The sequence below is a fragment of the Triticum aestivum genome, chromosome 7D (genome assembly GCF_018294505.1).
Source record: "Triticum aestivum cultivar Chinese Spring chromosome 7D, IWGSC CS RefSeq v2.1, whole genome shotgun sequence".
NCBI classification, from domain to species: Eukaryota; Viridiplantae; Streptophyta; class Magnoliopsida; order Poales; family Poaceae; genus Triticum; species Triticum aestivum.
Window position 1 is genome coordinate 9,034,383 of NC_057814.1, and position 13,437 is coordinate 9,047,819.

The 13,437-nt window shown below is 45.3% G+C and overlaps 1 protein-coding gene across 1 annotated transcript; it reads right to left on the reverse strand.

Moving 5' to 3' along the window:
• Positions 1–2,690: 2,690 nt before the first annotated feature.
• LOC123170591 (mucin-2-like) lies at positions 2,691–9,898 on the reverse strand. The gene is made up of 3 exons (XM_044588438.1): positions 9,784–9,898; positions 8,735–9,475; positions 2,691–3,578 (listed from the first exon to the last, which is right to left on the reverse strand). Exons 1-3 carry the CDS (start codon positions 9,896–9,898, stop codon positions 3,004–3,006), a joined length of 1,431 nt encoding a protein of 476 aa, XP_044444373.1. The 3' UTR covers positions 2,691–3,003.
• Positions 9,899–13,437: the final 3,539 nt, after the last annotated feature.

Below are 13,437 nucleotides of genomic sequence, written 5' to 3' on the forward strand. Positions count from 1 at the left end.
CAAGTTGAGAGATATGAAGTCTCCAACAAGTTCTATAGCTAAAAGACGAAGGAGAATAGCTCAGGCAATGAGCATGTGCTCAGATTGTCTGGGTACTACAATCGCTTGAATCAAGTGGGAGTTAATCTTCCAGATAAAATAGTGATTGACAGAATTCTCTAGTCACCATCACCAAGTTAGTAGAACTTCGTGACGAACTATAGTATGCAAGGGATGACAAAACGATTCCCGAGCTTTTCATGATGATGAAATCGATGAAGGTAGAAATCAAGAAAGAGCATCAAGTGTTGATGATTAACAAGACCACTAGTTTCAAGAAAAGGGCAAAGGGAAAGAAAGGGAACTTCATGTAGAATAGCAAGCAAGTTGTCACTTCCGTGAAGAAGCCCAAAGCTAGACTAAAGCCTGAAACTGAGTGCTTCTACTCCAAAGGAAATGGTCACTGGAAGCGGAAATGCCCTGAATATTTGGTGGATAAGAAGGATGGCAAAGTAAACAAGGGTATATTTGATATACAGGTTATTGATGTGTACCTTACTAGTGTTTATAGTAGCCCCTGGGTATTTGATACTTGTTCGGTTGCTAAATATTAGTAACTCGAAACAGGAGTTACAGAATAAACAGAGACTAGTTGAGGGTGAAGTGACGATGTGTGTTGAAAGTAGTTCCAAGATTGATATCATCATCATCGCGCCCTCCCTATACTTTCGGGATTAGTGTTAAACCTAAATAAATGTTATTTGGCGTTTGCGTTGAGCATGAATATGATTTGATCATGTTTATTGCGATACGGTTTCATTTTAAGTCAGAGAATAATTGTTGTTCTGTTTACATGAATAAAACCTTCGATGGTCATACACCCAATGAAAATAGTTTGTTGGATCACGATCGTGGTGATACACATATTCATAATATTGAAGCCAAAAGATGCAAAGTTAATAATGATAGTGCAACTTATTTGTGGCACTGCCGTTTAGGTCATATTGATGTAAAGCGCGTGAAGAAACTCCATGCTGATGGAATTTTGGAATCAATTGATGCTTGCGAACCATGCCTTATGGGCATGATGACTAAGACTCCGTTCTGCGGAACAATGGAGCGAGCAACTAACTTATTGGAAATAATACATACTGATGTATGCGATCCGATGAGTGTTGAGGCTCGCGGCGGGTATCGTTATTTTCTTACCTTCATAGATGATTTAAGAAGATATGGGTATATCTACTTGATGAAACATAAGTCTGAAACATTTGAAAAGTTCAAAGAGTTTCAGAGTGAAGTGGAAAATCATCGTGACAAGAAAATAAAGTTTCTACGATCTAATCGCGGAGACGAATATTTGAGTTACGAGTTTGGTCTTCAATTAAAACAATGTGGAATAGTTTCACAAATTCGTGCCACCTAGAACACCACAGCATAATGGTGTGTCCGAACGTCATAACCGTACTTTATTGGATATAGTGCAATCTATGATGTTTCTTACTGATTTACCACTATAGTTTTGGGGTTATGCATTAGAGACAGTTGCATTCACGTTAAAAAGGGCAACATCTAAATCCGTTGAGACGACACCGTATGAACTGCGGTTTGGCAAGAAACCAAAGTTGTCGTTTCTTAAAGTTTGCGGTTGCGATGCTTATAAGAAAAAGTTTCATCCTGATAAGCTCGAACCCAAATCGGAGAAGTGCCTCTTCATAGGATACCTAAAATGAAAATGTTGGGTACACCTTCTATCACAGATCCGAAGGCAAGACATTCGTTGCTAAGAATGGATCCTTTCTAGAGAAGGAGTTTCTCTCGAAAGAAGTGAGTGGGAGGAAAGTAGAACTTGATGAGGTAACTGTACCTGCTCTCTTATTGGAAAGTAGTTCATCACAAAAACCGGTTCCCGTGACACCTACACCAATTAGTAAGGAAGCTAATGATGATGATCATGAAACTTCAGATCAAATTACTACCGAACCTCGTAGGTCACCCAGAGTAAGATCCGCACCAGAGTGGTACGGTAATCATGTTCTGGAGGTCATGTTACTTGACCATGACGAACCTACGAACTATGAGGAAGCGACGATGAGCCCAGATTCCGCAAAATGGCTTGAGGCCATGAAATCTTAGATGGGATCCATGTATGAGAACAAAGTATGGACTTTGATTGACTTGCCCAATGATCGGCGAGCCATTGAGATTAAATGGATCTTCAAGAGGAAGATGGACGCTGATAGTAGTGTTGCTATCTACAAAGCTAGAATTGTCGCAAAAGGTTTTCGACAAGTTCAAGGTGTTGACTACGATGAGAGTTTCTCACTCGTATCTATGCTTAAGTCTGTCCAAATCATGTTAGCAATTTCCGCATTTTATGAAATCTGGCAAATGGATAAACAAAACCGCATTCCTTAATGGATTTATTAAAGAAAGAGTTGTATATGATGCAACCAGAAGGTTTTGTCAATCCTAAAGGTGCTAACAAAATATGCAACCAGTTATATTACTATATCTACTAGTTAGGAAAATTTAAAAACTTAAGTTTGGACATGTTTTGCAAAAAAGTGTTATGAAAAAGTAAAACGGCTATAACTTTTGCATACGATGTCGGAAAAAATGTATAATATATCAAAATGTTCAGCACGAAAATCCGCATCCTGTAAAGCGTATGGTTCAACAAGTATGTTGGTATGGGTTACAAGTGGATGTGAAAACTTCTTTTACACAGTACGGACATTTTATTCATAGTTCTTCAAAAAGAAAACACACACTACAAAACCGATGGAAGACCACAATTGGTAACATGTTATACGGTTACTATATGATACGCTGTTACACAAAGACAATGTATGCATGCTCCACAGCTCCCCGTCACAAGTAGCGAGTCAGAGCTGCAAATCCATGTACATATAGATTATTACACTTCGATATGTCACCTGTGTGACCACACAAGAGAATTTAATGCATGTATCGCATTCATATGCAGGTGATACTGATAGTACATATAGTAATCGATGGAGCTTAATTAGGGCAGCGGAAGTCTTTCGGCACTCTCTTGCCGCACTGGTTGACGAGCACCTCGATGGCGATGGGCAGCATGAGGTTGATGTTGAGGGCCTTGACCTTGATGGTGGTGCAAAGGCAGAGAGCAGCGTCGAGATCGGCAACGCCGGACAGCAGCGGGCAGCATGTATTGCTGGCACTACTGCCGATCACCGTGTGCAACAGCCCATTGAGCACGTCCACGCACGCACGCAGCTTTAGTGTGTCCACGGGGCACTTGCCGGTCGATGTAGCCGGCGCTGCGGCCGGGGCTGGGGGTGGCGTCGGAGTCATAGGGGTGGGTGCTGGCGGCATGACGGGGGTCGATATTGGGGCCACCGGGATTGGCGTTGGAGAGACAGGGGTTGGTGCTGGCATCGGAGTCACAGGGGTCGGTGCTGGCGGCATCATAGGAGTCGGTGTTGGGGCCACCGGGGTTGGCGTTGGAGAAACGGGGGTCGGTGCTGGCATCGGAGTCACCGATGTTGGTGTTGGCGGCATCACAGGGGCCGGTGTTGGGGCCACCGGGGTTGGCGTTGGAGAGACAGGGGTTGGTGCTGGCATCGGAACCACATGGGTCGGTGTTGGGGCCACCGGACTTGGCGTTGGAGAGAAAGGGGTCGATGCCGGCGTCGGTGTTGGTGGCATCCCAGGGGTAGGTGTTGGGGCCACCGGGTTTGGCGTTGGAGAAACAGGGGTCGGTGCCGGCGTTGGTGTCACAGGCGTCTGTGTTGACGGCATCACGGGTGTAGGTGTTGGGGCCACCGGTGTTGGTGTTGGAGAGAGAGGAGCTGGTACCGGCTTCGGAGTTATAGGGGTTGGTATTGGAGGCATCATAGGGGTCGGTGCCGATGTTGGAGTTACAGAGGTCGGTATGGGCGTGGGTGCCGGAGTGTTTGTAGGTGGAGGGATGAAGACAGTCGGGGTCGGTGCCGGAGTCGGTGTCACCGGGGTGAGTGTGGGTGTTGGTGAGGGCATGGGAGTTTGTGAAGGTGGAGCGCAGGGTATGGACGATGGTGAAGACTTGTGCTTACACGGTGGAGGCTGGGAAGGCTTTGTCGGCGGGCATGATCGGCACGACGCGGACTGCGCGAGATGCACGGCTAAGGAGAGCAGCGCCACCAGCAAGAACGCCGCAATGCGGGCCATGCTCTTGGAGCTTAAGGTCTTGGTGTTGGAATAGCTTTCTTGCTCTTGACTAACAGAATGCCTCGGTATGGGCATGCTTATATAGGCGTGCCGTGTACTGTCTTTTATTTTTCTATTGAAATGGTGTACTTTCTCTGTCGACCTGACCAAGTGTGGAGCCCTCTTCCCCCGTGACGATCTTTCCAGGATTGCTGGACCTCTCCCACTTGCACACGTCTGGATGAAATTAACACACCTCATCGTCCACGCTCAGGGACCAGCGCTCCACTAGTCTATCTATCTTCTATTCTATACCTAATATGTATAACTACTACTCCCTCCATTCCAAAATAAACGTCTCAACTTTGTACTAACTTTAGTGCAAAATTATACTAGTGTTGAAACACTTGTTTTGAGAAGGAGGGAGTAATAAAGTAATAATCTTCTTCCTCTCTGGCTGGTCGTGATCATCTTCTTCCTCTCTGTCTCTCTCTCATGGTCAACGGTGGGGCTCGCCGGGGTGAGGTGCCTACGACTCCGACCTGCTCCTACCTCTCTTCTCTTTCTCTCTCTAACTCTCCCCGTCTCCCCCTCTCTCTTCCTCGTAATCTTCCTCTATTATGCACTAAAGGGTTAATTCGGGAGGGAGCCTCCCCTAGGCGATACCAGGGACCCCGATTGCCGCCACGACCACCGGTCTTCATCTCCTAAATTCGGCATCTCCGAGCAACCGTACAACACCCTGACCAACTTGTCGTCTTCGCTATGACCATGCGAGCCAACTTCCCTCTTTCCCTGCTCGATTTCGTGCCCGGACCCCCCCCCCCCCCCCCCGCTCGGAGCCGCCGCCGTGATCAAGCTTGACATAATCGGTTGTACAGCGGCCCGCCTACGTCTGCTGCGCCAGTCACACTGGCGCGCGTTGTCTAGCTACCCCGCACCTCGCGCCCTCCGACCGCAGTCATTCGGCCACCTACCTTGAGCCGACGGTGAGATACCGGCGAGCACATGAACTCAAGACTGGGCTTGTGTTCCAGGTGTGGACCGGTGTTGACCTTGACTGTGGGCCCACGGCCCACATGTCAGGAAGAGAGAGGGTCTGAGAGAGAAGGTTTTATTTTTACTTTTATAATTTTTGTTTGGCCCACTTGTAAGTGTGTGCGAGAGGGGTGAGAGAGAGTCTTTATTCATTTTTGTAGTTTGGCCCCACAAGTAAGTGAGTGAGAGAGGGGGTGAGAGAAAGAGTTTTTCCCTTTGATTTTTCATAGTGGGTCCCGCATGTGAATGACATAAGGAGACAGGGGCAATGTTGTCCCTAAAACGTCTAGTACACACTCAATGAGCTTTGGTCAGACGGAAACGACACAAAAGGGCATTTCTATAAGGGGAACTAACGACAGAGGGGAAAATTTGAGTATGCATCGAAATTAGGGGCAAATCTGAGTAGTGGATTCGAGTTAGGGGCACAAATGTAAATGTCCATGTCTTTTAAACCGTAACTCCAATTTTAACATGTTATATGTGGAATTTGATTAGAAAAATTTGTTGAATCGGAATATGATGCTATTTTACATGTCTACTACTTTTAAATGCTATTTATGGTTGAACTTTAATCAATACAGCACAATTCGTCTTCATTTTGGACGCGGATCCGTATTACGAGTTAACACACGGCACGCAATGTTATGTGATGTTTGGCAAGGTGTGAGCTAGGTAAATGATTATAGCGAGTCTATTATAATCCATCGTCTTGTTGTATTTGCACCGGGTTCTCACTTTGTACATATACCATGATCTAACAACCTACGTATGTAACTTTTCTTGGTGAAATTCACGCGCGTACTTACCAATGGACTGAACATTTGTTTTTTAGTGAATACACAAACAATTTTTTAACAGGATGTACATACACTTAAAAAATTCATGAACATCGGAAGTGAATGAATGTTTATTTTGAAAATATCCAAACAATTCTTGTGATAGTCATAAACTTTAATATTGGAACCGATAAGTATGATATTAATTTGTGTTCCATCTGGTGCATGCCACGGTGACACATAATTTATAGATCTGGCCTCCTCAGTGTTGAATGGCACCACCTAGATATTGCATGTTTGTGGTCGTAGGTGCACAGTATCAATATGACAAATCAGAATAAAAATTCAATTGAAATGAAATTAGTTGCTCAGCTAAAAAATGTTTACTCTCCCGTTTGCAACGCACAGAAACCATGCATTTGTAAGAACTTTCTCTTGTATTGAGCATTCCGGAATATCCACACAATGCTTTATACCACCTATACTTTCGGATTGAACAAGTGTCGCGTCCACAACGACCTAGCTCAAGCCCACCGGATTATTCACACCACGCTTAAACCACAGACACTTCGTATTAGACATGTGTGACGTCCTCACCGTCCTGGCTTTCAGAAATAAATATCCCGTGGAACATCTGAGCATCGATATAAAAATCACATTGATCATCCGTAACTCCGAGTGAACCCGAATGGGCACAAGGATACGAAATCAGACAATAAGAAATAACAACGAATGCACACACAATGGTCAATCCAACAAAACAGGGGTTCGTCACGAACTTGCCTCGACTCAACTATTAGACCGTAGAATTTTCTCAAATCTTGAAACTCTCAAACCCATTCCTAGAAAATGATTTAGATGGCTAATTCAAATACTAATCACTTAACATAGTGTGTATGCCTAACCATGTACTGGCATCTTTCATTTACTTGTAAACATGGATCCATCAGTCCTTTTCTCAGAGTCTAGTTTATGTACATAACATGCCAAAAGAATTTCCAACCTACAGCTGCCTAATTCTATTCTTATAGGCAGTTTGGCAGATTGATGCTTGTCCAACAAGGACATCCGCAATATCCATGGCACAAACATCAATCCAAATGGTCCGAATAATTGTCCCTGTTAGATAAGAATCAATCTGCCCAACTGCCTATACGAATAGAATTAGGCATCTGTAGGTTGGAAATTAGTTCGGCCTCTTATGTACATAAAGAGATGGAGACTGATGGATCCATGTTTACAAGTATATGAAAGATGCCAATACACGGTTAGGCATGAACACTGTTGTAGTTGATTAGTATTTGAAGTAGCCTTCTTAATTAGTTTTAACGAATAGGTTCGAGAGCTTCAAGAGTCGAGGACAATTCTGCGGTCTAATAGTTGATTTGAGAAAAGTGCATGACGAACACCCGTTGTATATGGTTGACCAATGTGTGTGCATTCATTGTTAATTTTTATTGTCTGATTTCATATCCTTGCGCCCATTCGGGTTCACGCGGAGTTACAGATGATCAATGTGATTTTTATATGGGTGCTCGGATGTTCCACTGGATATATATTTCTGAAAGCTAGGACGGTGAGGACGTCACACATGTCCAATCCGAAGTGTCGGTGGTATAAGGCATGGTGTGAATATTCTGGTGGGCTTGAGCTAGGTCGGCGAGGACGCCACACGTGTTCAATCTGAAAGTGTCGGTGGTATAAAGCATTGTGTGGACATTCCAGAATGCTCACTACAAGAGAAAGTTCTTACAAATGCATGGTTTCTTGTTGGGATGGTTATAGCCTTTCTAAGATTGTGCTTTCAGATATATTTTTGTGTTCCCATCTGAAATCATGGAGTTCCTCATTTACTGATGTTCTATATTGTGCTTGCTGAGTATTTTTGTACTCACTCTTGCATACATATGGATTTCCTGTACTAAAGGACACTGGTAGAAAACAGGGCTTTGGTCACAGCCCAAGATACACATTAGCCCCGGTTGCACTACGAACCGGGACTAATGTGTTCGTGCGGCTAAAGGCATTAGTCCCGGTTCAAATGAGACCTTTAGTCCCGGTTTGAGACACGAACCGGGACTAAAGGCATCGCACCCTTTAGTCCCGGTTCGTGTCTCAAACCGGGAGTAAAGGGGTTCGTGTCTCAAACTCTACCCCCCGTGTATCGCCATTTCAGTTTGACAAAAAACAAAAGAAAATGATAAAAAATTCAAAAAAGAAAATACTTCGAGATGTAGTTATATTACTATATCTACTAGTTAGGAAAATTTAAAAACTTAAGTTTGGACATGTTTTGCAAAAAAGTGTTATGAAAAAGTAAAACGGCTATAACTTTTGCATACGATGTCGGAAAAAATGTATAATATATCAAAATGTTCAGCACGAAAATCTGCATGCTGTAAAGCGTATGGTTCAACAAGTATGTTGGTATGGGTTACAAGTGGATGTGAAAACTTCTTTTACACAGTACGGACATTTTATTCATAGTTCTTCAAAAAGAAAACACACACTACAAAACCGATGGAAGACCACAATTGGTAACATGTTATACGGTTACTATATGATACGCTGTTACACAAAGACAATGTATGCATGCTCCACAGCTCCCCGTCACAAGTAGCGAGTCAGAGCTGCAAATCCATGTACATATAGATTATTACACTTCGATATGTCACCTGTGTGACCACACAAGAGAATTTAATGCATGTATCGCATTCATATGCAGGTGATACTGATAGTACATATAGTAATCGATGGAGCTTAATTAGGGCAGCGGAAGTCTTTCGGCACTCTCTTGCCGCACTGGTTGACGAGCACCTCGATGGCGATGGGCAGCATGAGGTTGATGTTGAGGGCCTTGACCTTGATGGTGGTGCAAAGGCAGAGAGCAGCGTCGAGATCGGCAACGCCGGACAGCAGCGGGCAGCATGTATTGCTGGCGCTACTGCCGATCACCGTGTGCAACAGCCCATTGAGCACGTCCACGCACGCACGCAGCTTTAGTGTGTCCACGGGGCACTTGCCGGTCGATGTAGCCGGCGCTGCGGCCGGGGCTGGGGTGGCGTCGGAGTCACAGGGGTGGGTGCTGGCGGCATCACGGGGGTCGGTATTGGGGCCACCGGGATTGGCGTTGGAGAGACAGGGGTTGGTGCTGGCATCGGAGTCACAGGGGTCGGTGGTGGCGGCATCATAGGAGTCGGTGTTGGGGCCACCGGGGTTGGCGTTGGAGAAACGGGGGTCGGTGCTGGCATCGGAGTCGCCGATGTTGGTGTTGGCGGCATCACAGGGGCCGGTGTTGGGGCCACCGGGGTTGGCGTTGGAGAGACAGGGGTTGGTGCTGGCATCGGAACCACATGGGTCGGTGTTGGGGCCACCGGACTTGGCGTTGGAGAGAAAGGGGTCGATGCCGGCGTCGGTGTTGGTGGCATCACAGGGGTAGGTGTTGGGGCCACCGGGTTTGGCGTTGGAGAAACAGGGGTCGGTGCCGGCGTTGGTGTCACAGGCGTCTGTGTTGGCGGCATCACGGGTGTAGGTGTTGGGGCCACCGGTGTTGGTGTTGGAGAGAGAGCAGGTGGTACCGGCGCCGGAGTTATAGGGGTTGGTATTGGAGGCATCATAGGGGGAGGTGCCGATGTTGGAGTTACAGAGGTCGGTATGGGCGTGGGTGCCGGAGTGTTTGTAGGTGGAGGGATGAAGACAGTCGGGGTCGGTGCCGGCGTCGGAGTCACCGGGGTGAGTGTGGGTGTTGGTGAGGGCATGGGAGTTTTTGAAGGTGGAGGGCAGGGTATGGACGATGGTGAAGACTTGTGCTTACACGGTGGAGGCTGGGAAGGCTTTGTCGGCGGGCATGATCGGCACGACGCGGACTGCGCGAGATGCACGTCTAAGGAGAGCAGCGCCACCAGCAAGAACGCCGCAATGCGGGCCATGCTCTTGGAGCTTAAGGTCTTGGTGTTGGTATAGCTTTCTTGCTCTTGACTAACAGAATGCCTTGGTATGGGCGTGCTTATATAGGCGTGCCGTGTACTGTCTTTTATTTTTCTATTGAAATGGTGTACTTCCTTGGTCGACCTGACCAAGTGTGGAGCCCTCTTCCCCCGTGACGATCTTTCCAGGATTGCTGGACCTCTCCCACTTGCACACATCTGGATGAAATTAACACACCTCATCGTCCACGCTCAGGGACCAGCGCTCCACTAGTCTATCTATCTTCTATTCTATACCTAATATGTATAACTACTACTCCCTCCGTTCCAAAATAAACGTCTCAACTTTGTACTAACTTTAGTGCAAAATTATACTAGTGTTGAAACACTTGTTTTGAGAAGGATGGAGTAATAAAGTAATAATCTTCTTCCTCTCTGGCTGGTCATGATCATCTTCTTCCTCTCTGTATCTCTCTCATGGTCGACGGTGGGGCTCGCCGGGGTGAGGTGCCTGCGACTCCGACCTGCTCCTACCTCTCTTCTCTTTCTCTCTCTAACTCTCCCTGTCTCCCCCTCTCTCTTCGTCGTAATCTTCCTTTATTATGCACTATAGGGTTAATTCGGGAGGGAGCCTCCCCTAGACGATACCTGGGACCCCGATCGCCGCCACAACCACCGGTCTTCATCTCCTAAATTCGGCATCTCCGAGCAACCGTACAACACCCCGACAAACATGTCGTCTTTGCTATGACCATGCGAGCCTACTTCCCTCTTTCCCTGCTCGATTTCGTGCCCGGACCCCCCTGCTCGGAGCCGCCTCCGTGATCAAGCTCGACATAATCGGTTGTACGGCGGCCCGCTTACATCTGCTGCGCCAGTCAGACTGGCGCGCGTTGTCTAGCTACCCCGCACCTCGCGCCCTCCGACCGCAGTCATTCGGCCACCTACGGTGAGCCGACGGTGAGATACCGGCGAGCACATGAACTCAAGATCGGGCTTGCGTTCCAGGTGTGGACCGGTGTTGACCTTGACTGTGGGCCCATGGCCCACATGTCAGGAAGAGAGAGGGTCTGAGAGAGAAGGTTTTATTTTTACTTTTATAATTTTTGTTTGGCCCACTTGTAAGTGTGTGCGAGAGGGGTGAGAGAGAGTCTTTATTCATTTTTGTAGTTTGGCCCCACAAGTAAGTGAGTGAGAGAGGGGGTGAGAGAAAGAGTTTTTTCCTTTGATTTTTCATAGTGGGTCCCGCATGTGAATGACATAAGGAGACAGGGGCAATGATGTCCCTAAAACGCCTAGTACACTCTCAATGAGCTTTGGTCAGACGAAAACGACACAAAAGGGCATTTCTATAAGGGGAACTAACGACAGAGGGGAAAATTTGAGTAAGCATCAAAATTAGGGGCAAATCTGAGTAGTGGATTCGAGTTAGGGGCACAAATGTAAATGTCCATATCTTTTAAACCGTAACTCCAATTTTATCATGTTATATGTGGAATTTGATTAGAAAAATGTGTAGAATCTGAATATGATGTAATTTACATGTCTACTATTTTTAAATGATATTTATTGTTGAACTTTAATCAATACAGCACAATTCGTCTTCATTTTGGACGCGGATCCGTATTACAAGTTAACACACGGCACGCAATGTTATGTGATGTTTGGCAAGGAGTGAGCTAGGTAAATGATTATAGTGAGTCTATTATAATCCATCGTCTTGTTGTATTTGCACCAGGTTCTCACTTTGTACATATACCATGATCTAACAACCAACGTATGTAACTTTTCTTGGTGAAATCCACGTGCGTACTTACCAATGGACTGAACATTTGTTTTTTAGTGAATACACACACAATTTTTTAACAGGATGTACATACACTTAAAAAATTCATGAACATCGGAAGTGAATGAATGTTTATTTTGAAAATATCCAAACAGTTCTTGTGATAGTCATAAACTTTAATATTGGAACCGATAAGTATGATATTAATTTGTGTTCCATCTGCTGCATGTCACGGTGACACATAATTTATAGATCTGGCCTCCTCAGTGTTGAATTGCACCACCCAGATATTGCATGTTTGTGGTCGTAGGGTGCACGGTATCAATATGATGAATCAGAATAAAAATTGAATTGAAATGAAAATAGTTGCTCAGCTAAAAAATGTTTACTCTCCCGTTTGCAACGCATAGAAACCATGCATTTGTAAGAACTTTCTCTTGTATTGAGCATTCCGGAATATCCACACAATGCTTTATGCCACCTACACTTTCGGATTGAACAAGTGTCGCGTCCACAACGACCTAGCTCAAGCCCACCGGATTATTCACACCACGCCTTAAACCACAGACACTTTGTATTAGACATGTGTGACGTCCTCACCGTCCTGGCTTTCAGAAATAAATATCCAGTGGAACATCTGAGCATCGATATAAAAATCACATTGATCACCCGTAACTCCAAGTGAACCCGAATCGGCACAAGGATACGAAATCAGACAATAACAAATAACAACGATGCACACACAATGGTCAACCCTACAAAACGGGGGTTCGTCACGCACTTGCCTCGACTCAACTATTAGACCGTAGAATTGTCTCAACTCTTGAAACTCTCAAACCCATTCGTAGAAAATGATTTAGAAGGCTAATTCAAATACTAATCACTTAACATAGTGTGTATACCTAACCATGTACTGGCATCTTTCATTTACTTGTAAACATGGATCCATCAGTCCTTTTCTCAGAGTCTAGTTTATGTACATAACATGCCAAAAGAATTTCCAACCTACAGCTGCCTAATTCTATTCTTATAGGCAGTTTGGCAGATTGATGCTTGTCCAACAAGGACATCCGCAATATCCATGGCACAAACATCAATCCGAATGGTCCGAATAATTGTCCCAGTTAGATAAGAATCAATCTGGCCAACTGCCTATACGAATAGAATTAGCCATCTGTAGGTTGGAAATTAGTTCGGCCTCTTATGTACATAAAGAGATAGAGACTGATGGATCCATGTTTACATGTATATGAAAGATGCCAATACACGGTTAGGCATGAACACTGTTGTAAGTGATTAGTATTTGAAGTAGCCTTGTTTATTAGTTTTAACGAATAGGCTCGAGAGCTTCAAGAGTCGAGGATAATTCTGCGGTCTAATAGTTGATTTGAGAAAAGTGCATGACGAACACCCGTTTTGTATGGTTGACCATTGTGTGTGCATTCATTGTTAATTTTTATTGTCTGATTTCGTATCCTTGCGCCCATTCGGGTTCACGCGGACTGACTGATGATCAATGTGATTTTTATATGGATGCTCGGATGTTCCACTGGATATTTATTTCTGAAAGCCAGGACGGTGAGGACGTCACACATGTCCAATCCGAAGTGTCGGTGGTATAAGGCACTGTGTGAATAATCTGGTGGGCTTGAGCTAGGTCGGCGAGGACGCCACACATGTTCAATCTCAAAGTGTCGGTGGTATAAAGCATTGTGTGGACATTCCAGAATGCTCACTACAAGAGAAAGTTCTTACA